This window comes from Phascolarctos cinereus, unplaced genomic scaffold, assembly GCF_003287225.1.
Source record: "Phascolarctos cinereus isolate Bilbo 61053 unplaced genomic scaffold, phaCin_HiC Scaffold_7;HRSCAF=346, whole genome shotgun sequence".
In the NCBI taxonomy this organism is placed as follows: domain Eukaryota; kingdom Metazoa; phylum Chordata; class Mammalia; order Diprotodontia; family Phascolarctidae; genus Phascolarctos; species Phascolarctos cinereus.
In genome coordinates, this window is record NW_027556180.1 from 8,371,372 (window position 1) to 8,398,603 (window position 27,232).

The 27,232-nt window shown below is 41.0% G+C and overlaps 1 protein-coding gene across 1 annotated transcript in view; it reads right to left on the reverse strand.

Moving 5' to 3' along the window:
• Positions 1-27,232, reverse strand: part of TPRG1 (tumor protein p63 regulated 1) — a 145,138-nt gene that overhangs the window by 93,352 nt on the left and 24,554 nt on the right. The window contains exons 2-3 of the mRNA XM_020989050.1: positions 24,244-24,473; positions 11,309-11,400 (exon numbers count right to left, since the gene is read on the reverse strand). Coding sequence (XP_020844709.1) covers positions 11,309-11,400; positions 24,244-24,465 — 314 coding nt within the window. The 5' untranslated portion in view covers positions 24,466-24,473. The remainder of the gene's footprint in view (positions 1-11,308; positions 11,401-24,243; positions 24,474-27,232) is intronic.

Genomic DNA, 27,232 nt, shown 5'->3' on the forward strand with positions numbered 1-27,232 from the left:
AAGAAAGGCAAATATGGTCCCTGCCCTCAAGGAGTTTACAATCTATGGATAAGACTACATGTGAACAACTATGTATAAACACATTATATACAGGCTAAATCTTAGGTAATCTTAGGTGGGAGTCATGGTCCATTTAGTGAGCCCTAACTACAACTGCTGGTTGCATGAACTTTTGAATTCCTGCCAGGGCTGCTCCTGCCTCTATCCTCATTGGTTCCTCCACTCAATCCAAATCAAGTCTCATTGTTTTATGATCCATTACAGAGCCTTTCTTACTATAATCTTTGTATCTCCTCTATGATTCTGCCCTTTTCACATGTCTTGAAACACATCTCAAATAGACTACCATCTTAGGGAAATAAATATACACCAAAACATTTTTGTAATGGCCGTCACAAATGCCCTGACTGTCCTCGAATGCAGGTCACTCATTAGCTCTCTAGACAAGGTTTTGCACTGGGAATTTATAGGGAAAGCAATCCATTTAATTAAGCATTTCTCTCCAACACCCACCCAGGACAAATGGATTATGGCAACAGAAGTGGTTTTGCAGTCACCAGAGTCCTGCCTGCCACAGGTCATTAATATCATGATGGATCGGAGGCATTGTTCAGCCTGAGTGTTCTCACCCAAGGAGAACAAGAAGACATCATTGGTCTTTGGGCTCAGAGAAATGGAGGGGATAATAAGCAAAGAGAGGGGTCATTTTGAGACTCAGTGAGGGGGGGCTTTTGAAACAGAAAAGGTTGTTAAAATGAATTACAGGGACTGCTTCTTAAAATGGCTTTTCTACTCCTAAAAAGCCCAACCTTTAGAATTTATCTGAAGTTATTATCTGGGCAAGATCAGGGTTTTCCCAGCCAATAATAATGCCCCCTGATATTCATATCACATGTTCGCATAAAATATAGCTCATGTTTCTGAAGAACTTTGATGAAATTAATTCATTCCCTCATTCACTTGAAATTTTCAGAGTTCTTTCTTCTCAATGGTACTATGAGGTCACCACCCCATTTTTCAGATGAAGGAAGCTGCTGATGGGCTATGGTCATCAGAGCCTGAATCACATTGTTTGAATGATTTGACAAGCAAAGGCACAGATCAGAACAACCCAAAATAGTGTAGCAAACAACCTAGATGGATCCCCTTTTTCATACGCTGCTGGTTCCATTTAGGGATTTATCAATCAGAGGAGGGGACTTGTCCAACAGTCATCATCTAATTATGAAACTCTTCTGGAAAAGGCTATTTCTAAGTGAGAACTCTGTGTTACTCCACAGTAATAATACAAGAGCAAGACCTTGTACCTAGAAGGGTTTCTTTCTTGTACTATCTGAAATTTTGTCCTCAATTGATCATTTATTCATGCTTGTGTCTCTCCGTAGATCCAATAATTTCTTAGTACTTTATTTTTGTTGTCCTGCCAAAAAGGGACCCTTGGGAGTGGAACAAAGGTCCCTGGCATTATTTCTGTCTATGAATAGTGATTGGAAATCTGGTCACTGAAATTAACTGTTCAGGCTAAGACTAGCCATAGACTAAGCTAATTAGGACTTTATCTGAGAGCACAACTCTGAAGCCTACTTTGTCTCCACTGCTAAATGACAGAAATAATTCAGCAGAAGTTATCACGGTCTAATGCACTCCTGCCCCAGCCAATTGTTGGTGGATGAACTTCTGGTGGTAAGGTTTCATATATCCAACTAGATTAATCAGCAGGCAACACCACACTCCCCCAATGGGCCTGTAGTTATGAAGCTCTATCTCTATGAGATTTTGAGGACTAGTGGTATTTTCCAGAACATTCAACCCGTTAGGGATTTCCTTGGAAACCCTCCCATTCTTCTCCCCACCCTGCAAACACAAAGAGGCATTGGAGTGGGACTGCAGTTAAGGGAGCTGTTAATAATGAGAATGAGGGTGAGGATGAGGATGGGGATGATGATGATGATGATGATGATGATGATGACGACACAAACCACAACTACAATATTTGTGAACAGCAAGTGTGTGGCAGAGGAATGCAGCCTGCTGGCACCACACATTGAAAATGAAACTCCATTGCTCCACCTGTACCTGGATTAGGGAAAGAGCAGGCATTTAAGCCAGCTTCCCACAACCATCAACATCAGTATTGTTAATGAGAATGCACTATTCCACCCCTAATGTCTGTTGGCGGCCAGTGGTCTAGAAATTATCTTTGGTCATGGCCTAAAAGATGGCTGGAAGGCTGAACTACTATCAACAGTAATTTTTAGAGTGAGAGAGGAAGAGAACATGAAAGGAAAGGGGGAGGGGGAGACAGAAAGACAGAGACAGTGAGACAGGACAGAGACAAAGAGAGAGAAACAAAGACAGTGAGGCAGAGATAGAGGCAGAGAGATAGAGAGACAGAGACAGAAAAGAGACAGTTCAAAAATACGTTCTTTTCAGGAAATGCTATAAAAATGAGAGATACACATAAATGTAAAATAAAAGTCAGGAATTAAACTTATTGTATAAAAAAGCAGGGGTTTTCAGACAAAGTTGAAGCTAAAATAGATTTAATCAAAAGAGAAAAATAGAAAAAACCTATACTGTGTGTCAGTCATATTATTCAATATTGTTTTAGACCATTTTAAATAAGCAGACAGTAAAAAAACACCTTAGAGGCTATCTGCCAAAACAGGTATGCTACATGAATGTAAGCATAGAATATTTTTATACAAATAAAGTTAGATTTAAATAATTGAAGTGATATTTATCATTCATGGGTAAGTAAAAGCCAATGTATTTTTAAATGACGACTATACCTAACTAATCTATTTATGTAATGCCATCCCAATTAAATTACCATAAATTATCTTACTGAGAAAAAAATGAAGTTCATTTAGAAGAATAAAAGGTCAAGAAATTTAAAAAAAAAGGGGGGGGGAGATGTAAAGGAAGCATAGCCAGTAGTATCAGACCTTAAACCACATTATAATGGAAGACCATTGTTGAAGTATAAAATGCATAATTTTGTTTATTTTAAATTAAAATGTTCTTGTCTAAATACCTATAAAGCCAAGAACAGAAGGAGTGTGGAGAATTGGGGGGGGGCGACTTTCATAGATGATCTCTCAGAATGGGATGGGGTTAGAGTATTGCTGTGATGTAGGAAATGATGACCTAGTAGATTTAGAAAAAAGCATGAAAGGACTGGGACTTATGAAGGAAGATGCTGTCCACCTTCAAAGAAACAGACGACAAGGAGAAATGAGCACAGTGCAGCCTTGCATATATGCGTACAAGTGTGTATGTTTATAGGCATCTATGTATATGTATGTGTGTATGCATGTGTCTGCAATTAATGGTGGCCTTCTGGGGGGGGAGAAAATACAGTGAAAAGCACATGGCAGAGAATGAAAGAAACAAGGAAGCAAAGATAAGCTGGGCAGCTTTGGAAAAAATGAGTAGTATTTAATACACAGGTTTTCTTGAAATTTAAGTTTATTGCTTTATATGGAAGCCTTTCTAATATTCTGCTGTGCACATGACATTTTTTTCTTTTCTTATTTTGCACTTAGGTTTAAAATACAGTAAAAAAACTTTAAAAATAAAATTAAGAGATAAAGAAGAGAGAGACTGAAACAGAGTCAAAGACAGAGACAGAAAGAGATACAGAGGGAGAGATGGATTTAAACATGCAAAGACTTTAGAGGACATGTGGTCAACCTCCCCCATTTTGTAGACGAAGAAACTGAAGTGAAGGAAAATTAAGTAACCTTCCAAGATTCAACACAAGAAGTAAATAGCAGGACTGAGATTCAAAGTCAGGTTCTCTGAGTATAAAGTCAATACACTTCCCAGTGAACCACACTGTCTTGATAAGAGAAATTTATTGTTTAAGACAATGAGACAGGGCAATAAAAAATTGCTGGTGTAATGAAAATAGAATCTTTAACAACACTTCATCTAGATATGAGGCACAATTATTTTTAAAAGAAAAATGGCACTGGATTACTTTACCTGGGCTCAATGAGGCCCATTTTGACATGAGGACATATGAATTCAATGATTCCTAACAAAGTAGATCTAGAACAGAGGAGAGAGGAGAGAGACAGAGAGAGAGAGAGAGAGAGAGAGAGAGAGAGAGAGAGAGAGAGAAAGGGAAAGTAAGTTGGTGACGTCAAGGAGAAGGGGAGATAGAAAAAAACAAAAGAATTGGCAGGCCCTCCTGGTTCATCCTGGTTTGATTCCCGCCCCACCCCAGGACAAAGAGAGGTTTGGGTTCTATTAGTCACTGAGGAAAAAAGAGCAAGGACATTTCCTACTGCTTTATTCCCAAGAAAGGAATGACAAACTTCTGTTCTTTGTTAATCAGGTATAAAAAGAGGGGAAGTGGGAGGCTCTTCCCGTTTAAGTCATACGCTCCAACTTGTCACTTCTCTTCTTGCTGTCTCTAGCCCCAGATGTGGCACTCAGGGATAAACTTTCACTTAGGACCAAATCTCCCTAAGAAATCAATAGTCCTTATTTTATTATTCTATATTCTCTAAAGAGGTTTATTTTCCCCTTTTTTTTCAGTTTTACCATCTAACATTTTAAAACATGTACAAGAAAAATAGCTAAGGGAACACAATGCCCTTAAGCCCTAGACATCCATCATTTCTCCAAACTCCTCCACAGCCTGAATCCTTCAAAATGGTTTCATGCTGACATTTTATATAGATAGATAAAGCTAGGAACACAAATAAAACCCAGAAAATCCCTGCCCTCAGAAGTTGACCTTTTAATGGGAAAGCCACAGCTTCAAGAGGTGCTGGAAAGTGGGGAGAACAGGGGTAGGAAGGGCAATGTGTTGGAGGAGGAGGAGAGAGGAACATGCAGAGACAGCTGAGGAAAGAGTCACGTGAAGCATGCCTGAGGCCCTTCCTAAGATGGTGGGCCCGGGGAGTGAGTGACCCAGACAGAGAGCAGGGCTCCAGAGAAGAGCTTTCAATGCTGCAGGCCAGGAGAAGGAGGGGGCCTATGGCTCCATTTAGTTGCTATTTTACATTCCTCTCCTGGCTTTGCTTTTGACAGTCTGAATGTCTACAGAAGCTCCCAGCTCCCCTAACCAGCCCCCTTTAGCTCCCTTTGCTATGTCTTTCCCCCACTAGAGTGTAAGCTCACTGAGGGTAGGAAGTGTCTTTCCTTTTCTTTGCATTGTATCTGGAGCATTTAATATACAGCCTGTCTCCTAGGAAGCACTTAATCTTCGCTTGTTGCCTTGCCTTTCACGCACCCCCCCCCCACCTGCCATTACAGCACCACTCCGTCTCAATGGGCAGCATTTCAAATGGACAGTAACTTAGAATAAAAGTCCTGCTTTTCCATATGACAAGGGACTGCCTTTGTTGTTGTCGTTGCTGTTGTTGAGTTGTTTAAGCCATATCTGACACTTCATGAACCCATTTGGGGTTTTCTTGGCAAAGACACTGGAATGGTTTGCCATTTCCTTCTCCAGCTCATTTTACAGATGAGGATCTGACACAAACAGGGTGAAGTGACTTGCCCAGAGTCACACAGCCGGTAAGTGTCTGGGGCCAGATGTGAACACAGGCATATGAATCTTTCTGACTCCAGGCCTGATACTCTATTCCCTATGATGCCACATAGCTGCCCACGGAATGCCTTAGAGATGATTAATTCTCCTTCAGTGAGGAAGTTCTCAAGCAGAGGCCGGATGCCTCTTTGGGGAGGCTGAGGTCATTTCTAACCCAAAGATGATATGATTCTCATTCATTGTAGAGATTAAAGAAATGGAAAGATCATTCACCTACTTATTTAATAGAAAAGAAAATCCCCAGAAAAAGTAGGTTTATAGCTAGTGGGTGGCAGAACTGAGTCAGGTAACCAGGGTCCTGCCTTTCAGAGCAGCACCAGACTAGAGATTTCATTATTGACTTCACCTCTGATATACCTGCTTATCTTCCTTAGTAAAAGCCCTTTAAAGTGTCTCTATTTTAAAAAAAAAGCTAAAAAAATTGTATATAATATGAAACCCAAATAATGGAGGGTATGCTAAATTTAGAGTAGTAATTGTTTTTATTAACCAAGAAAATACAATTATGAGCAGCTGCACAGGAATTTTCATAGCCACATCTGTACACCCTTCCCGGCAAATAAATGGCCATGTGGGTACCCCATGAAGAATGATTAGCATTTCTCTGATAACTCGAAGTTTGCAATAAACATCAGCTCATTTTGCCCCATCACATAGCTCCATGGTGGGGGAATTCTTGCCTTCAGTTTACAGAACCAAGACTCAAGAGATTTCAACATGCTTGGTTAGATAGTCGAAGAGGGGATCTGAACCCAGATTTTCTGAATTCTGAGGCCAGGACTTTAATTCTCTCTATATATATTGACTCTCTTCAAAGAACATTTCTTTCTAATGTCTTTCACAATGAAGCTGCCCCCAAAAAATCTCATTATCTATTTTTCTCTGTATTAAAAGAAAAGAAAAACTTTCATTAGGAAGGAGAAGGGAAAAATCAGATGTATGGAATTTCTTTTAAGCAAATTCCATGTAATAACTATGAGGTCCCAAAGTTTGTCCCAGATGTCTTGGTGCAAGAGCACTGACTTCGATTGGCCCTAACTCCGATCCAGCTTCCTCCAGGTGGGTAATCATTGTGTGCGATGCCCATCTCGGTGGCAATGAGGGAACATCACAGCTCCCACCATCTCAGGAGGTTTCATATTGAAGAAGCAGTCCCCAACTTTCACATGAGAAGATGTGTAATTGGAAGAGACCTTGGAAATTACTGGGTCCAGACCTACCATTTTAAAGATGTGGGAAATGATGTCCAAAGAAGGTGTGTGACTTATCTCTTCCCTACCCTCCTGACTCTGCTCTTGAATTTCTTGGACTTTGGGATCCTTCTCTCTCTAGTGTTGCTTCATGCCAGAACTTCTTTCCTTGCCTGGGCCTCTTTACCTTGTGTCAATGGGCCTACCATAATCCATACACTGTGGAATGTCCCTTTGCAAGTCCTACCAATCTTCTCCCATTGGTAATTTCCTCATGGGCCTCCATTTTATTTTGGGGTGCAGGCCAGACTGCCTTCAGTCCCCTCCTGGGATTTCCCAATCATGCCCACGTGGAGTACCTTCAGTCATCTCCACCTTGTTTCAATGTGAACTCCTTGAGGGCAGAAGTAGTTTTTCCTTGTTCCTTGTATTTATATCTTCCAGATCGCCCCTCTAAATATAGGTGTGCCTCAGTGGTCTGGCCTGCCCTCTTCTCTTCTTCTATGCTACTTCGCTTAGAGATTTCATCAGTTCCCATGGATTTAATTACCATCTATATAGTGAAAATTTTCAAACCTGCCCACCCTCCTTCAAACTTTTTGCTGACCTCCAAACTCACATCTCTAACTGTCTTTCAGACATCTTGACATGGATGTCCAGTAGACATCTGAAACTTGTTATGTCCAAAACTGAACTCAACATCTTTCCCCAAAACCCAACTCTTCTTCTACCTTTCCTATTACTATGATGGCAACACTACCCTATTAGTCCCTCAGGCTCACAACCTGGGAGGCATCATGGATTCCTCATTATCTCTCCCCCCAAATCCAATCTGCTTCCCAGACCTGTCAAATTAACCTTTAGCAACATCTATTGAATATGCCGCTTCCTTTCCTTGTATACTTTCTCCACCACAGCTGGATAGCTAGGTGTCACAGTCAACAGAGTGCTGGTCCTGGAGTCAGGAAGACCTAGATTTAAATCTGGCCTCAGATAGTTACTGGCTATGTGACCCTGGGCAAGTCACTTAACCTTCTTTTGCCTCAGTTTCCTCATCTGTAAAATTAAGCTGGAGAAAGAAATGGCAAAATGCTCCACTATCTTTGCCAAGAAAATTCCCAAAGGGGTCATGAAGAGTTTGGCATGACCGAAAAATGACTAAACAAAAAAAAAACCTTGGCACATATTAGGCTACAATAAATCCTTATTTATGATGTATTCATTCATTTGCTTTATACATAAAATAAGTTTCTGGGGTAAGACTGATAATGTGACCATCACATGCAGTTTACATGGGAAAATGCTTTCCAAGTTGGGGGCACGTGTGTCTATGCATGTATTATAAAATAAGTTTTAAGAATACAATGCATTGGTAGTTCAGGTATTCTTTGTTTTCTATAATTTTGGGGAAATGGACTATGATGGGAAAGGGGAAGGACTTATAGTCATGAGCCTAGGGTTCAGCTGTGATGTGGTAGAAAGAGCACTTGATTTGGAGCTTGACAAATTATCTTCCACTTCGGGCCTTGCTCTGTAATGCCACTGTGACCTCCAGGTCACATCTACTCTCTGAGCCTCAGTTTCTTATCTGTCTAATGAAGAAGAAGAAGAAGAGTGGGAGGATGCTCTAACTCCCAAGATCCCACAGAACTCACTCTCTATGGGAGCAGAGCTAAATGGCATGATTTCTCTGATTCTCAGTTTCTCCTTTTGGAAGGTAGAGGCAATACTATTTACGTCACCCTTATGAGGTTACTATGGGGAGGAAGTGCTTTATAAATCTGAAAGCATTCTGTCTAAATGTGAGTTGTAATAACTAAAATGAAGTTAATGAAAAAAAGTGTAACTCAAAGGCCTGTGTTACATAATAATGCATCATAATCATGAATGTCTTTTAGCATGCAATACTGATCTGCTGGCTCCAGCTGACAAAAGCATCCTTAATGCTTTGAGCCCTTCATTTGAAAATACTACTTATTTCAGGTAAAATCCTTCTTACTTGTAAGAAATTCACAGAGAAAGATTTTCTTTTGAACTCCCACTCAGATGAAATCCACAGGCACTTGACATATTGATATATTCAATAAGACTCATCCTGCTGTATCTGCATTATACTTATGACAGCTTTGGAATAAGGGGAATTAGAACTAGTGTTCCATTATCATTTCCTCCCTCTGTCTCGTCCCTGCATTTTGCCCTTACTTTTCCATAAAGTTGAGTTGACCAGAGCTTGAGGGAGCTAAAGAGACCATTCAAGTAATTGATGAATCACTAAATTAGATTTGGAAAAGGCCTGAATTCTGAATCACAGATCCCAGTAAGATGAGATCATAGAGATTGTCTAGCATAATTTCTCTACTGATGATGGATTTAAGGCCCAGTGAGGGGAAATGACTTGTCCATTGTCACACAGTCAGACTCTGGTAGAACTGAGGATAGAAGTAATTATGAGCTTTGCAACTTGTCCAAGTCGTTTCCTCTCTCTTTGCCTCAATTTCTTCAACTGTCAAATGAGGTGGCTGTAATAGGTGGTCTCTCAGGTCTATTCTAGATTTAAATCTCTGAACATGGGAATGTCGCAGGTTCCCAATTGCTCTAACCTTAGAGAAAAAAAATGGATATCAGTTCATTGACCTCTGTGTGGTCTCTGTAGAAGCACAATTAAATAGGGCTTTTTATAAAGCCATATATTTGAAAGAAGGGGGATGCAGAAAGGCTATCTGCAAACATCATGGCAGTCCTTTTCTCCATATAAGTGCCTCTCATTCCTTGTGACTCCGTTAAGTTACTCATTTCTGAGAACCAGCACACACTGAGATAGGATCATCTTATCAGGGGCCAAGCTACTGGAATGTGATTGATGCTAGAGCTATAGAGGAGGATGCCATAGTCAGCTCCCTACAAGGACTATCCAAAAGAGGAGAGTGTTTTGTTCATTTGCTGTCTTTGCTTCTTTGAATTAATCACTGATTACTGAGAATTATGAATCTCATACACACCACTACCTATGACCCATCTCTCAAAAGAGTGCAAGAGCAAAAATACTTGGATTGGGCATACATTTCTCTTCCCCAAGAGCAGGCTTGTAAAAATAATTAATTGACGTTAAATCTGATGGCAACAAGATGCCTCCTGAGGATCATGTAGTTCATGCCTCTACTGCTTTAGAGAGAGTATAATTAAAAAAAACTTTCATAGAGTACCATGAAAATTGTTCTGAGCCTCCATTTAGAAAATTCCTGACATTTAGAGAGAGGCTTGACTCTGTCTCTCTCTCTGTCTTTCTCTCTCTCTCTGTCTCTCTGTCTCTGTCTCTATCTCTGTCTCTCTCTCTCTCTCTCTCTCTCTCTCTCTCTCTCTCTCTCTCTCTGTCTCTTTCTCCCTCAGCTTCCCTTTATGTTTTTTTTCTCTAATCCTTGGTTTCTGGCTTAGGAAAAATTCAGGTAACCAGAAATGTTAGGGGAAAGAAGAAGGTAATACAGAGGCACTAAGGGGAAGCTGGGGGAAAAAACAGGCCTTCTCTTGAATTGACTCTCAGCCCTTGAGGAGGGTGGGTGCAACTGGGGGCATTCCACAAAGTCTTCTGCCTAGAGTTGTCTGTAGAGCTGATGGCCATGTTCAGTCTTTCTCTTTGCTGCCACGGCTCAGTCCCACCCTCTCTTTCTCCTTTCATTATTGCCCCAGTTTGCAGATTCTTTCTGGCTTAGCCCTTGATGCCCTACATCAACCCTGCAACCTTTCTTTCTTTCCATTAGACCCTTGGAATCTCTCCTCAGTTATGAACCTGAGTTCACAGCTAGGTCTGAACATTGATTCAATCAAGAGGTTTCTTTACTAAATAAAGGGAATTAATCTTTAAGAGAGTGGAGTTAGCTTAGCCTAATGTAGCTTATCCTAACATTGGCCTGGAAGTCAGGAAGGACAAGACTCAAATCCTGCCTTAGATACTGACTAGCTGTATGACTGTGGGAAGGTCATTTTAATAGCTCTGAGCCTCAGTTTTCTCACCTGTAAAGGAGGCTTAATAATAGCAGCCTTCAGAGCTGCTGTGAGGGAGAAAGAAGATAATGTCTGAAAAGTATATTTAAGCCTTCAAGAAATACTTATTATTATTATCATAATCATTAGTAACAGTATTTATTGTTTTCCTCCCTCCCACTCAATGCTGACATTTACTACAAATTCCTTGACATGCAATCCTAGCCAATGCAATAAGCATCGTTAAAAATCTACTATATGCCATGACCTGTTTGGGGCTCTGGGTGTGCAAAGATAAAATTGTGAATGTCCCGACACACATAGAGTTTCCAGCTATGGCATGTAAACAGAGAATATATGTGACAATTGACAATTTGAGGAGATAAAGAGAGAGAAGAGAGGGAGGGAAGGCAGAAAGGGAGAAGACAAAAGGGGGAGAGGGAGAAAGAGGTAGCAGAGCTAGAAGGGGGAGGACTGCTGAGCAAGGGGACCAGAAAAGCAGGCCTGGAGGAGCTCCATCTTAGGCCAAGAAAACCCCAACTGCCCAAGGCCCATCCAGGCAGCTACTTACTCTGTCAAGAGCCAGAAACCTTGAATGGCTTCACCCATCGTCTCGTCCACGTGGTTCTTTAAGTCTTGTCTGGCCGTCTCAATCGCCCCTGGCTGAAAGGAGACATGTTCAGACAATAAGGAACCAGGACAATGGATCCCCACATTCTATCTCTGAATACTAGGCTCTTCTTGGGCACTCTGCACAGATGGCATCATATTCTGTCTCATAGAAATTAATGATGTTTTCAAACCGAAAGGAAATCCTGGCTCTTTGAAGCTTAATCGGGGTGTTGTCAAATTCAAAGGAGAAAATGTATATATGTATATAATGTATATATGCATATGTGTATTTATATATGTATAAAATGTTTAATTTGAAGCATTTAAAGTTTACTGATTATTATTACTGCTATGCTTTCAAAATATTCTAACATATCATTCTATTTTATTAAATTGTTATTGTTATTATTATTGTTGTTGTTCATTGTAAAGGTTGCCTTGTGTGAATCTGAACTGAGCCAGATTCTTTATAATATACCAGTAGCTTTTAACTGTTATGGTGAACTGCTGCTGTTCATATACTCACTAACTTCTGATGATGGGGGTCTTCCTATTATTTTTCAGTCATTTCTTTGTCCAATATTTTGTCAAATCCTTTCACATCTAGTCCAATAGTGGGAGACCATTTAGTAGACTGGAGAGCTCCCAACTCTGGGGGTAAGCAATCTGTGTTAAAATCTCCAGCCTAAAACTAATTACCTGTGTGACCATGGACAACTCACTTAATGTCCCTGTGTCTCTGTTTTTGTCTTTTTTTTTTAACCTGTAAATCATAATGATGTCTAAGAGCCCTTCAAGATCTAAATTGGTAACAGATATTTTGTTTTCCCTATTCTCTATGAACAGCCAGCCCCACCCTACTGCTGGCCCTTATCAGTCATTACCAGAACTACAGTCCCTGCTCCAGTGCTTCCCCTCTCCAAGTCACTCTCCACATGCCTACCTAGGTTTCCTAAGACACAGTGAGCTGTGTCTTTCTAAGACATCTCTCCCCTGTTCCCAAACCTGCAGTAGCCTCTGCTGCCCCTACCATGCAATATAAATATAAATGGCTTAGATTGACACTAAGGCCTTTCTGCAATTCGTTTCCCATCTTCTGCTTTTGTATCACATAATTTTCCTTCAAACTGTCTAAGATTCTGCTAAATTAAACATAGCTCTCACCAGAAACCGATTTTGTTTCTCGTATTTCTGAACCCTCGCATGTGTCATTTCTCTCCCTGCCTTCAGTGGTCTCCCTCCTCATAACTGAACTTTTGACTGACTCTATTCCCTCAAGACCCAGCTCAGGTTCTCCCTCCTTCACAAAGCTTTCCTTGATCCACCCCCTCACACTCTCCAGGAGTGAGTTTTCTCTCATTCCTCAAATTCTCTTCTATTTAATTATCTGTGCCGTATGCATGTTAGTATATGAGGTCCTTGGGAACAGGGGAGGTTTTATCTTTTCATCCTTAGCATCCTTACCCAGTGACTGATATAAGGCAGGTGATTAATAGGATTTTGTTTAATTGAACTAACTCTTTTTGGCTAACTAATATCAGGTATTACGTGAGTAGAGAGCTAAAGATAGAGGAGGAGAGAAAAAGAGAGGGAGAGAGACAAAAATAGAGACAGAGAACAAGATAGAGAAATAGAGATGGAGACAGATATACAAAGAAATGAAGAAAGAGTTAGATACACATAGAGAGACAGAGACAATCAGACACACACAGATACAGAAAGAAACAAGAGACAGAGACATTGAGAGACAGATAGAGAGAGGTAGAGAAGTGGAGATAGAGATACAGAGAGAACAGAAGATGAAGAGGAGGATGAGGAAGGGAAGGAGGAGAAAGAGGAGAACAACAACAATGAGGAGGAGGAGGGGGAGGAGCAGGAGGAGGGAGAGAATCGAGAAGGTGGAGGAGAGAAGCCATGCTAGATCTAAAAAGTCAGCAGGCCATCACAATTAAACTGATGAATTTGGAGTGGAGTCTGGAAAAGCCAGTTTCACACTGCCCCTTTCAGTAGTATGAGCCTGGTAAGCTGCTTAACTTCTTCACCTCAGATAGCCTTTTAGGACTAATCAAATTAAAATCACAGGGCAGCTCATAAAATAACTCCCTGCGCACTTAAATGGGTGCCCTTCTTCCTTACTCTGGGAGTCACCAAAGTTTGATTGGGTGACCTATTGGCTACCAGCCACTGCCTTTCTCTCTGCTCCTTCTTCCTCCTCCAGGCCATATCTTATTTTTTTTACAGCCTCTAAATTTTTTTCATTTTTCACTTTTTTAATATCAATTTATTTATTTTTAGTTTTCAATATTTATTTCCACAAGATTTTGAGTTCCAAATTTTCACCCCATCTCACCCCTCCCCTGACCCCAAGATGGCATGCATTCTGAATATCCCTTCCCCTATTCTGTCCTCTCTTCTATCTACCCCCCATTCTCCTATCCCCTTTCCCTTCTATTTTTCTGTAGGGCAAGACAGACTTCTGTATCCCATTTCCTGTGTTCCTTATTTCCCAGTTTCATGTGAAAACATTTTTTAATCATATATTTTTAAAACTTTAGGTTTCAAATCTTCTCCCTTCCTCCCTCTCCACCCACCCTCATTGAAAAGGCAAGCAACTCAATATATGTTATACATGTGCAGTTATGCAAAACACTTCTGTAGTAGACATGTCATGAAAAACTAACTCTATTTCCCTTAATCCTATCCTGCACACCCATTTATTTTTCCTTTCTTTTGACCCTATCCCTCCTCAGAAGTATTTGCTTCTGATTACCCCCTTTCCCAATCTGCCCTCCTCTCTATCATCCCCCTGCTCTCTTGTCCCCTTCTCCTCCTAATTTCCCAAAGGGTAAGACAGATTTCCATACCCAATTGAATGTGTATGTTATTCCCTCCTTAAGCCAAATCCTATGAGAATAAGATTCACTCATTCCCTCTCAACTTCTCCCATTTCCCCTCCATTGTAAAAGCCTTTTATTTTCATTTTTTTTTGTGAGATAATTTACCTCATTCTACCACTCACTTTCTTCTTCTCCAAATGCAATCCTCTCTCATCTGTTAATTTTATTCTCCAGATATGACCCCTTAATCTTCAACTCACCCTGTGCCATCTATCTATCTATCTATCTATCTATCTATCTATCTATCTATCTACCTACACATACACATATTTTTTTTTTCCTCCAACTACCCTAATACTGACAAAGGTCTCATGAGTTCTAAATATCATTTTTCCATGCAGGAATGTATGCCCCAAGTACTCTTCATGTTCCACTTGAGTCTTTTATTTCAAAGTCATACTTTCTCTTCATCTCTGGTCTTTTCATCAAGAATGCTTGAAAGTCCACTATTTCACAGAATGACCATCTTTTCCCCTGAAGGATTATACTCAGTTTTACCGGGTAGGTGGCTCTTGGTTGTAATCCTATCTCCTTTGCCCTCTGGTATATTAAATTCCATGCCCTATGGTCCTTTAATGTAGAAGCTGCTAAAACTTGTGTTATCCTGATTGTGTTTCCACAGTGCTTGCATTGTTTCTTTCTGGCAGCTTGTAATATTTTCTCCTTGACCTGGGAACTCTGGAATTTGGCTGCAATATTCCTAGGAGTTTTCCTTTGGCGATCTCTTTCAGGAGGAGATCGGTAGATTCCTTCAATTTCTATTTTGCCCTCTGGTTCTACTATATCAGGGCAGTTTTCCTTGATAATTTCTGGAAAGATGATGTCTAGGCACTTTTTTTGATCATGGCTTTCAGATAGTCCAATAATTTTTAAATTCTCCTCCTGGATCTATTTTCCAGGTCAGTTGTTTTTCCAATGAGATATTTCACATTGTTTTCTATTTTTCATTCTTTTGGATTTGTTTTTAGTGTCTTGATTTCTATAAAGTCACTAGCTTCCAATTGCTCTATTCTAATTTTTAAGGAAGTATTTTCTTCAGTAATCTTTTGGACTTCCTTTTCCATTTGGCCAGTTTTGTTTTTTAGGGCATTCTTCTCCTCATTGGCTTTTTGGACTTCTTTTGCCATTTGGGTTAGGCAATTTTTTAAGTTGTTATTTTCTTCAGTATTTTTTTGGGTCTCCTATAGCAAGTTGTTGACTTGTTTTTCATGATTTTGTTGCATCACTCTCATTTCTCTTCCCAGTTTTTCCTCTACTTCTCTTACTTGCTTCTCAAAATCACTTTTGATCTCTTCCAAGGCCTGGGACTGATTCATATTTTTCTTGGAGTCTTTGGATGTAGGAGCTTTGACTTTGTTGTCTTCTTCTGGTTGTATATTTTGATCTTCTTTTTCACCAAAGTAAGATAATGTAGTCGGACTCTTTTTGCACTGCTTGCTCATGATCCCAGCCAATTAATTGAGTTTTAAAATCTTTATTAAGGTACAAATCTGCTTCCAATGTGGAGGAAGTACTGTCCCAAGCTTCAGGGGTTTATATAGCTGTTTTCAGAGGTACTTGTAGGGACCCATAAATTTCATTTCTTTCAAGGTGGTGTGATAAGGGGTGAGGTGTTCACTCCTTTCCTGGCCTGTGCTGTGGTCTAGTAGTGACCACAAGCACTCCTTTCTTTCCTGGAACTGTGAAGAAGGTTTCCTGTCCACAGCCACTACAAGCTCCACCAAGCCAGTGCTCCTCCTCACCCCAGGACCACCACCCAGAACTGTGACCCAGACCCAAGCACGGGCAAAGCAAGAGATTCCTGCCTCAGCACCAGGAGAGAGAACCCTGCAATCCCCCTCTGATCACCCACTAGGTTCCCCCTCAGTCTGTGGGCCAGAAGCTCAGGAGGCAGCTGCCCCACCATGGGCTGTGTTCTCAGGGAACTAGATCTGAGGCCCAGTCTTTCTCTCTTAGCACCACAGAAGTAGACTTTTCTCACTGACTTTCTAAGTTGTCTTTGGCATTTGTGGATTGAGGAGTCTGGGAACTGCCACAGCTGCCTGGGATTCAGTCCTCTGAGGCCTGTTCCAGGCTCACTACTGCCTGTGCCTATCTGCCCTTTTCTCCCAGCCTAGCACAATATACCTTTCTGATCAATCATCCAGGCATCTGTAAGGCATCTTGATTACTCCCTTCTGGGTAATTCCCTAGGTCTGGTATGTCCTATTTCTTGCCCCCTGGATTTTATCCCCTTTCCTGGTTCTGGCTCAAGCTCTTACCAAGCCACCAGACTAATGCTGCCCACCGGCCTGTCACTGCAGCAGGATTAAATTAATCAGCCCCTGACAGGCACCCACCATGTCCTCATGGGACACACTATTTGAACCAAGGTCATGACAATTACAAAATACAATATCCCCACACCCCTAATACCCCCAGGCTGTATCTCTCATCTTACAAATAGAAACACAGCTGGTAGCTAGGTTGGGATAGAGACTGTCACAAGCTCCTAGGAAACCAAGTGAGATTTTACAAGATAGAATGGATCAAAGTGTTTCCTCAATGAAAACAAACACCTTTTTGGGCATGGCTTGCTTTTTCTTGGCCATTAGTGTAGTTAAATGAGAGTCAGGAGATGTGACTTTTAGCACCATACTACCTCCATCAATTAGCTCTATGACCATAAGAAAGCTTCTTTATGTGTGTGTGTATGTATGTATGTGTGTGTGTGTGTATATATATATATATATATATATATACTTATCTTGTACAACTATATGTGGAGAGATAGAGCACTGCATTTAATAATTAAAAAATAGCTAGCATTTGTATAGCATGTACTACATACCAGGAACTAAACGAAATGCTTCACAAATATCTCATTTGGTCCTCCTAGAAACCCAGGGAGGTAGGTGGCATTATCGTCCTCATTTTACAGTTGAGTTAATTGAGGCAAAGAGAAATTAAGTGACTTTTCTAAGTTCATACAGCTAGTGAGTATCTGAGATTCACTTCAAACTTAGGTCTTCTTGAGTCCAGGCCTAGTCCTCTATCTACTCTGCCATCTACCTGCCCTAATTCTTCCATCTTTGCTTTCCTTTGTAATCCTACATGTTTTGTTTTCTGTCTTCAAAAGTCTTCTTCTACAAAGGGCAACATAGACTGCTAGAGTGGCCCAGGATGCACACACACACAAGCTTAAGAACTAGTTACCTAGAGGAATTCTAAGATTCTGTCCCATGGAGTTTTCTGCTTCATTCTGTTCCCATCACTTAGGTAGGTCATAAGGATCTATAGCTTAGCTAATAGCCCCTAAAGTGTCACCCTAGACTCAGACAGGTTTTCAGGCCTTGCAAAAGCTGTGGGCTTTGAAGTCAATCTTCCTAAATCCAAGGCCAGCTCTTTTTTTTCTCTGCTAAGCTGTCTCATTTACACAGATTTACTGTCTCATTGCTTAAAATTGGCAAGAGGCCAACATAGGCCTTGAGCCTTGAAAGGTAAGTGAGAGGCTGAGGTATTGACTTTAGGAATTCAGTGAATTGTACCCCTCTATGAAGGAAAACAGAATTCAGATCCCTCAAACCACAGCTGTTTCTGATGCCAAGTGATAACAGTTCAGAATATTACCAGATGCCTGATTGGAAGGTATATACTATACCAGAGGTTATCTGGCCAGGTGTCCAAAGGCAAGTGTGGGCCTTCTAAGGTGGGAGAGATAATGAAAGGATTTAGACATATCCCTGGCTGGTGCTCGCTTCCTTCCTCCATGCACACACATAAACACAGTGAGCCTGAATAGTCCTCCTGGTCACTGGAGTTGGCCAGGCCTGCCTATCTGGCTTGCTGGCTCAAAATGTGCATCACTTCCATCTCATCCCTTTCCTTAATAAAGTTTCTGCCTCAGCTAATATAGCAGATGGTGTAACAAAGACCCACTGCAGGGAGATCAATAACTTGATGGAGGTGGGGGTGGAGAAATGAAAGCATGATGGACTTCCCATATTGAAATCCAATAAGAAATGAGCACAGTCTTCTTTATTCTCATGAAGTGTTTGAGTTTCAAAAACTTCCTCACCCTTGGCCATCAGAGGAGGGAGGAGCACCCCGTTGACTCTCAGCCTCCAGCCTCCAGCCCCCAGCCCCTTAGTAAAAGATGTGCCTTGAAGATTCAATGGGGAAATCTGCATTTATACCAGAATGGAAATCACCCTGTGACTCCATAAATAATAAGACCTTTTAATAAGCATTATCTTTGAAAGAACAGCAACAGCCTTTTAAGACAACTGTAATATGAGTCAACAAGATCTCATGAAAAGAAGTTATGATTAGAAAAGTCTATTAAAACTTTTCTTTTTCCTGGGGTGAGGGTAGGAGGGGGCAGATCATTTCTTTTTTCAGGCAGGAGTCTTGCTGACCCTGCTGAGTATCTGTTCTTGGAAGGATCAACAGCCATCATCATGTTATCATACCATCTAAGGTGGAGAGGGGATAGAGAAGCCACCTACCCTCTCACTTGTCAGAGATTTAGACCAAGGAGATACCTGTGTAGACAGCTGCAAGTAGGGGGGCTCAGAGAAAAAAGTGTAGAGAGAAAGAGGGGAAGTACTCCAGCCAAGTCAGTGTCATGGTGGCAGAGCGATCTCACGACACAATGGGGAGCCCCAAACCTGCTTATTAAACTCTCCCAATTTACAATGGCACATGAGCTATAAAAAGGCTATGGGGAACCGTTAATTAAATATTAAAAGATCAAATAGTTTTAGTCCCATTAGTTTGTATGTAATTTACATTCTTAAGTATAAATTTAGAGATAATTCCCCATCCCCAATCTCTTTCAATTTTCTGATAAGGTATCTTACTAATATAGAGTTCTACAGGGAGTTTAAAAATATCTTTCCCCATGTGGCGCGAGTATTGTTCCTTTCATAAAACATTGCTTTGGAATATCAGTCTCCACAAGAAAAGCAATTATCATAATATACCTTGAGTCGTTAGCCTTGAGTGGTACTTTTGTTCAAAAAAGACAGGCGGGCTGCATTAGCTGTATTTGAGCTTTAATAGCAAATGAGCTAAAACAGTGAGAAAGGGCTGTCCAAACAGATTCGTGGCATATATGAGACGTCCTTGTTAGTTTGTCCTCTCATCTATTAAATGTGATTTTGGCCAAGTGGCCGGTCACACAATCGATGCTTAGTGGTGTCCAAAGTTTGCCAATATGATCTCATCTCAGGCTTGAATGGCTCATTGTAGCTTTTCCATGCTGACCTCTCTAGTCTACGGATTCCATTATCTAAGTGTTCTCAGCAGCCTCATGAGTTGACTTCTCTGTCCTTTGAAAGACAGCCCTTGGTTCTTAACGTCACTGTCTAAAAGCCTTCGGGCCAGTCTATCAATCTGAATCATGTACATCAAGGGCAGCTCTTCTTTCTCAAGAATCACTCTGAGCCAGTTCAGTCTCCCTCCAGTGAGTTACGGCCCTAGCAAGCACTTCAGAACAAAACAAAGGCCCAAGGTGGAAGCCAGTCAGCAGCTTCTCTTCTCAATATTGAAGCAGCAATAAAAAGTTCAATGAGTCCGGCTGAAGCAAATAGACCAGCATCTGTCTGACTTGCTGGCCATTCTTACAGGTTCCGAAATATCCTTGATTCACCCTAGGGTGCCCTGTTGCTAAATATTTGCTCTTTGAGTCTCCTACAACTCTTCCATATTTGACTTCTGGTGCCCACTTGGGTTTTATTTCAAGTGTGCTCAAGACTGATGAAGACCTTGGTCACTTGCGGCTCTTCATTGTTTAATGACAAAGAGGTGCTTTTAGTCCTGGACAGAGCAAGCCAGACACCGCCATCAAATCCATATATACTCAACACACCCATTCAGATCTCCTTGCTCCATTCAGACTCCTTGGTGAGTCTCCAGTACCTTCTCCCCATTCTCCTACACTGAGTGTAGAAGCAGGAGAATCAAGGAGAAGGAACATGAGAAAGGGTAGAGGAAGGGAGAGCAGAAAAAAATCCAAGTGCCTTCCTCTAATGTTCTAACAAGTTCAAAGCTGCAAGCACTACTGCATCCCCCTTCCCTTGCTACTCCCACACTACCAAAGTTGACTCTGAGTAATTATCCTGGGACCTTTAAACAACGCTACTCCTCCTTACGACTCAAAAGAGTAGTTGTTATTTTTATTAATTGAATTTACTTTAGAGTCACAGTTCATGCCTCCATTTCTTGAAGTGTTTTGTGCTATAACTAACAAATATACAGTTATGAAGTTAAGTGGATATGGGGCCAGTCGAATGACCACTCTAACAAATTGCCAGTTGTGGTTTTAGGTCCAATTCAAAGGAAGGGATATCCAATGGAGTCTTACACTTGGCTTCAAATAAGTCATCATTTAAGTACAATGTGGGGGAAGCATGACTAGAACATGACTTGCTTGAGGAAGAGCTGAAAGTTTTAGCTGATGGCAAACTCCGTCAGAGTCAGTGATGTGATCATGGCAGCCAGTGGTGCTCAGGATCTCCAGCTTCATTGAGCGAGGCACCCAGGACTTCTGAGAGATGACAGCCCCACTATACTCTGGTGTGAATAAATCCCAATTGTGCTCTGTTCTGGATGCCATATTTTAGGAAGGACCTTGATGAGTTCTACAGTGTAAAGGGGAATGCGAGTCAGATGGTGAAGGATACTGAACTAAGGACATAAAAGGATTACCTGAAAGAATAAAGTCTGTTCAGCCTAGAGAAGAAAGGACTTGGGTGGGTGGTATCACGGAGGCCTTTAAATGACTGAATAGCTGTTGTATGGAAGAGATAGCACATGTATTCTACTTGTATCCCAGGTGATACAATCAGCAGTAATGGATGTATATCAGGAAAATACCTCCTCCCACTTACAGCTGTCTGACGTGGATTGGGCTTCTTCAGGAAGAAGCCCGGTCTCCTGTAGCTGGATATTGTCAAGGAAAAAAAAAAAACTGAAAGACCTCTTGGTGGGGATGGGGGAGGGGATTCTTGGTTAGATAGGGGCTGGCCTCTATGTCGATGAGTTCCTTTCCAACTCTGAGATGCTTTGATTCATTTTGTCAAAATAAATGTGTGTGGGTGTGCAGCACAGTGTCCTGTACAATAGTACAATAGTTGACGATCCGCGTATACCTGCACAGACACGATTACAATTCCTTGCAATATTGGTGCAGGCCATTCTGTATTCTCAGGCATCTTGTTTGAAACACTCTTCCCCAAGCGCATATGAAAATTAAAATAAACGACCTGACGCTCTGTCTTTCTGCTGCCACAGGAGTCAAGCTGAGACGCGTTGCAGTGTTTGCCTCTACCCCGTCTGAGTGATTGAACCTTCGAGGACGCCACATGGGGTCGTGAACAGGGATACTACAGGGAGAAGGGCTGCACGGCGAGCCGGGACACCGGGGCTCAGGCATGTCTCGCTGCCGTTACACAGTTTCTTGGGGATGGAAGACACGGCTCAATTTTTTTGTTTGTTTTCTTAGTTTGCTTTTGTGGGATCCAGATTCTTTAGCCTCACAAAAGCATTTGACAAAGTTGTCAAACCATCCATTTGACTTGGATCTCTGCTTCCCTGCTGTGAGAGACAGCCCGTTCCTGGGGCCTTCCTTCTCTCACTCTACCTTATGTGGCACACAGAGAGTATGTGTGTACATGCATATGTAGGTGAAACACATGTATGTGTGTGTCTTTATATACATATATCCTTAAAATACATGTATGTACACACACACATTTGTGAGTGTGTGTATAATGAACTTCTGAACTCTTTCTCTCTTATCAGCTCCTCATCCTATGCATACGTGTGTGTGTGTGTGTGTGTATGTATATGTACATGTATATATCGAAGGGGCAGCTAGGTGGTGTAGCAGATGAAGTGCCAGGCCTGGAGTCAGGGAGAATCATCTTCCTGAGTTCAAATCTGGCTTCAGATGTGTACTGGCTGTCTGACCCTGGCCAAGTCACTTAACCCTGTTTGTCTTACTTTCCTCATCTGTAAAATGAGCTGGAGAAAGAAATGGCAAATCACTCCAGTATCTTTGCTGAGGAACCCCAAATGGGGTCACAAAGGGTGACTGAACACAAATGAAAATATGTAAATATGTACACTTCTCTCTCTCTCTCTCTCTCTCTGCATATATATATATGTATATATATATATATATGTATATATATATATATATATATGTATATATATATATATATACACACACACACACAAACATAGATATATAGCTATATACAAATATTTATACACATGCATATATATATATATATACACATATGTACATACAAATTCATACAGGATATATGCATATATACAAATATGTACATATATGCCTATAAATATACATACACATGGAAACATATTTATGCAACTACATATATACACACATATGCCCATATGTGTATATATACATATACACATAATGTAACTCTGTGTGTGTGTGTGTGTGTGTGTGTGTGAAGGCTATTAGTATAGAAACTAGAGAAAACTAGGTCATAGGGTCAAAGACATAGGGTGAAATCCCATCTCTAACATGCTTTCTATGTTACCTGAGGAAGTCACCTAACCTCTTAGTACCATACACAAGTATTTAAGACTGTTAAGTACCAATTGAATGTAAGCACTTTGCTAAAATGGATCGCTTCATTCTTTGTATTTGTATTCCCAATGGTTAGCACACTGCCTGGCATGTAATAGGTGCTTAATATATATTTCTTGATGGATGGATTGATTGGATGATTGATTCATCTTCATGGAGGAAGTTTCATTACTAGGAGTTTTCTGCAATGATAAACTCATAGGCCCAGTCCAAATCTTTTTACACACACACACACACACACACACACACACACAAATACAAGATGTATGTTTGCATGTGTGCATGTTGTAAATGTACAAATGCACAAAGACTGTAAGATTTTCAAAGTGAATTGCAGAATTCATCTTATTGGAAACTCCAACACTATCAGATATTATCGACTCTGTTTTAGGGATGAGAAAACTAAGTTTAACCTGATACTTTCAACTAGAAAGGGTTAAGGGAGAATTTGAAGGTGACTATGATCTAGCATACCATGCACTAATCCATCCATACTTTGGTACATAGACCATGTTCTAGCCCAACTGCTAGTGAGTCCATCATTCTCTTGCTGCTCCTTCACTCCCCATCTTTGTATTTCTGGCCACTCCTTATATTCCTGCTTCTCCACTGCCCTCCTCAGCACCTCCAGGTCAGAATTAGACCCTTGGGATTCCAAGTCTAGTACCTGCCACTAGATCATAGAGCCTTACCTAGGTGTCATCTGTGCCATGAAACTCTCTCTTCTTCTCTTCTTCCTCTTCCTCCTCTTCCTCCTCAGCTGAAAGGACCTTTTTGTCTTTGCTCAGAATAATCCTCATTTGCTTTGTCTATTATAATCATTGGTATGCATGGCCTGCCTCTCTGCATTTAGTTTAAAATGCTTGAAAGCCACCCCTCTGTTATATCTCTATTTCAGTCCTGTCTTACATACCTCCCTGCTCATAGCTGACACTTGATAAATATAAGATAAAGGAAAGTAATGAATGAATAAGGGAATGAATGAATGAATGATTGAATGAATGAATGAAGTGAAAAACATACTGGACTGGGCTTGAGAAAGATGAGGAACTCAATGAATTTAAAGTTGCAGAACCTGAGTATGAATAATGGTTTTGCTACTTAGCTATAAGACTTTAGACGAGTTATTTTAACTCTCTTGGCCTCAGTTCCATATGTAAAATGAGAAGTTTTGGTTAGATGGCCTCTGAGAGTCTTTTAACTCCAGAAAGAGCGTCATATTAACCTATGTTGATCCGGTCAGCAGCTAGCTCAGTATTTTATTTTAACCCTTTAGATGACACTATGCATGTTAAACTTAACACTTTTTAAGACCTGCCAGCCTATGCCCTCTGCCCACTCCCATGAAATCCAAGATGTGGTTTAAGAAATAGAAGCAAGATCCATTACCCGAGTAACAAAGTACTTGCGTGTGCAATGTGGCTGAGTGTACAGATTTGGGTAGAGAACTGACTCGGTCACACTAGGCTGCCTTGCCATTCTGCTGGGCACTGAGTCTCTGCCTGAACTCCCCTCTTCCATTGGGAGGCTGTCTTTTGCTGAGGGCTGATCATCTCCATCTGGCTTCAGTGCCACAGGCTGGAACCCTTCAAAGCATCCAATGGTCGACATTCTACAGCCTGAAAGGATGATGGAAAAGATAGTACTGGATGAGAGGAAAGCACGTATGTTGTGGCTGCTATAAAACAAGCCAAGTTTAGCAGTTTGGAATTCTTAAAAATTGACAAACAACCCCCTGAGATGACTAACTAGAGGTCTGAGTAGATGTAGTCTAATGACACAGACTCCCAAAATATCATCTGCATCTTTTCATGGCTACTCCAGGGAAAGGGAATTAGAGACCATCTGTGGCAGAGTGAAGGCAGGGGGCTGGATGGCAGACAGCAATCACTGCTTCAAAAAGGGAAAGAGAGTGAGACAGAAGTTATTTCTGTCCACCCTCATCAAGAGGCACAAGGAACTGAACAAGAGATGAGAAGGAAAGTTTTAGCTGATGGTCTCTGCCTACGAATTTAAAAACAAAAATGAGCCTGAAAATGCACCTGACTCAAAACACATTTAAGACTCCATGGCAATCCTGTCCCTCTCAAATTCATGCAAGAACATTGAGAAATGAGGCATATAAGGGCTGCATGCTAAAGTGCTCACATATGTACACTCATGCCCACACAAAAACATAGAAATATCTTCCAGAGAATGGTAGTTCACTCCATTATGTGTTGCATTACCAAAGAATCAGAGACTTTTTTATTTCTTTTAATTAATACTTAGTGAATCCCTTTAATTTCTCCACTCAGTTTCTCCAGAAGGGTAAGAGTAGATACAATGTTCAATTCCTTTGAAGAAGCATTTAACTTTGAAAGAAAGACAGAAAGGTAAAGTGACAATATAGGATAATGGCAAGATTCAAACAGAGTGCCTGAGGAGCATCTGAGGAGGAAGAAAAGACATCTGTTCAAAACACAGGGAGGAAGGATGCACTTGGATTCTTTTAGAATTGTCTATGGGGTGCTCGGAAGGGCCCAAGCTTACTTGGTGGTCTCCCAATGGTGAATTAATAGAACAGAAAAAAAGTCATCCCAGATGGGCAGATGTGGATGGGTGGTGATTTGCATCTGTGAAGGGAATACCTACATCCTTGGAAGTCAAAGATCCTTTGCATGTATTTGTGTAAATTGCTTTGCAAAATCTGGCCAAAATTTTAAGTTTAGCACCCTGACTTTCACATAGTAAGAGCTATTTAAATGTTAGCTATTGTTGCTATTATTGTTATTATTTCTATAGTCTTCTGGTACCATGACTGCTTTCTCAATGGAAGCAGTTCCCTTCAAAATCCCTTTATCTTAGAAAGGTACCCTTGGGACCTTGTGAAGAAAAAGTCTTCACCCTCTCTTTGCAGCCTGGACCTCAGCCAAACTCTCACTCTTTAGAAAAGCTTATGAAGTGAAATGTTGTAGATGAAAAAGAAAAAAAAATAACTTTACTTAGGGATATTTTCCATCCCTTCCTCTAACCAGTTTCCTTCAAAACTAAGAGGGAAGCAGGGAGGCACAGAAAAGGGGTCTTTGGGATTCAAGGGAAAAGAGATCTCTCACACAGAGTCTTCTACAGGCTATGGGTATGAGTACTGAAGGTCTGATGGACAATCCCAGAAAAATTTGAACTTAGCTCCTGATATCTAGATATCCTATCAGAGAAATAAGGGGAGGCTTCCCCCTCCCTCTTTATTGCTATTTACACTGGAGTCTGAGCTATTCTCCCTCCCCACATCCTCCAGCCAATCCTAGATTTCTCACTAAGTACATCTTTAGCTCTATGAATATCTTAGTTATACAGAAAGATGAGAACTTGCCCAATTCACAATGGCAATAAATGCAACCCAAATATTATGTTCCCAACCTGCCTTCTCCCATTTATTCAGCATTTTCCCAGTACCAGGAAGGGAAGTAGATAGGTTAATATTCCGCTTGTCGATGAGTATATTGGATAGCTGATCTCAGAGCCACCCAACAACTGGTGGGAATGTCTTTTGGGGTATCTACTTATTTTAGAAGTCTTATGTTCAGCTGCTTCCTCACTGGGGGCCCAGTATCACAGCAGTGAAATGGGGGAGGCTTTATTTTTTTTTTCATAAGACAATGTCACAGCTACTTAAATTCAAAGGAAGATGAATCAAATGTAGCAGTGCCAGAAGTATTTTTCTCTTCCCCCTCTCACTCCCCAGGTTGCTGCAAGAGAACTATATGCCAAATTGTTGCCAAAAAGCCTAAAATGAAATTGAGGGACAAAATGGTGAGTTTTGCTGAGCCTGACCCTCCACAGAAGTTGTTCACTTGAGTTCAAGGGGTACTGCCTGGATACTGGGGTAGTCATCCACACTGGCAATGGGGAAGAAGACTGGCTTGGCAGAATGCTCTCTACGGTGGTTTTTCCTTGATCAATCCTTCACAAATGTATATTAAGTGCTTGTTACATATGAAGCACTGTGGTAAGAACTGATGATAATTTAAACTGTCACAAAAACAGTCCCTGCCTGTAAAGATATAGATACTTACAGAGAAAATGGAAAGCAATCTTATTGTGGAAGGCACTGCAAACATGGGAGAAAGGGGAGGCAGGAAATCCTCCTAAGTTGGGTATGATTTAAACTGAGTCTTGAAGGAAGTCAAGAGAGCAAATGTTCAAAGGTGAACACTAGGCCAGTTTCCATGGGTCTAGAAGTCATCAGGAATTATCGTGAAAGGAAAAAAGCCAGAGTAGGGATTGTCTCGAGGTACTGTGTCTGAGATGGATGCAGAAAGTAAAAGAAAGGAAGCATCTCTAGGCAATGGGTGAGTCTCCTTTCATTACAGGACAGGATGCTAAAGAAGTGTTTGAC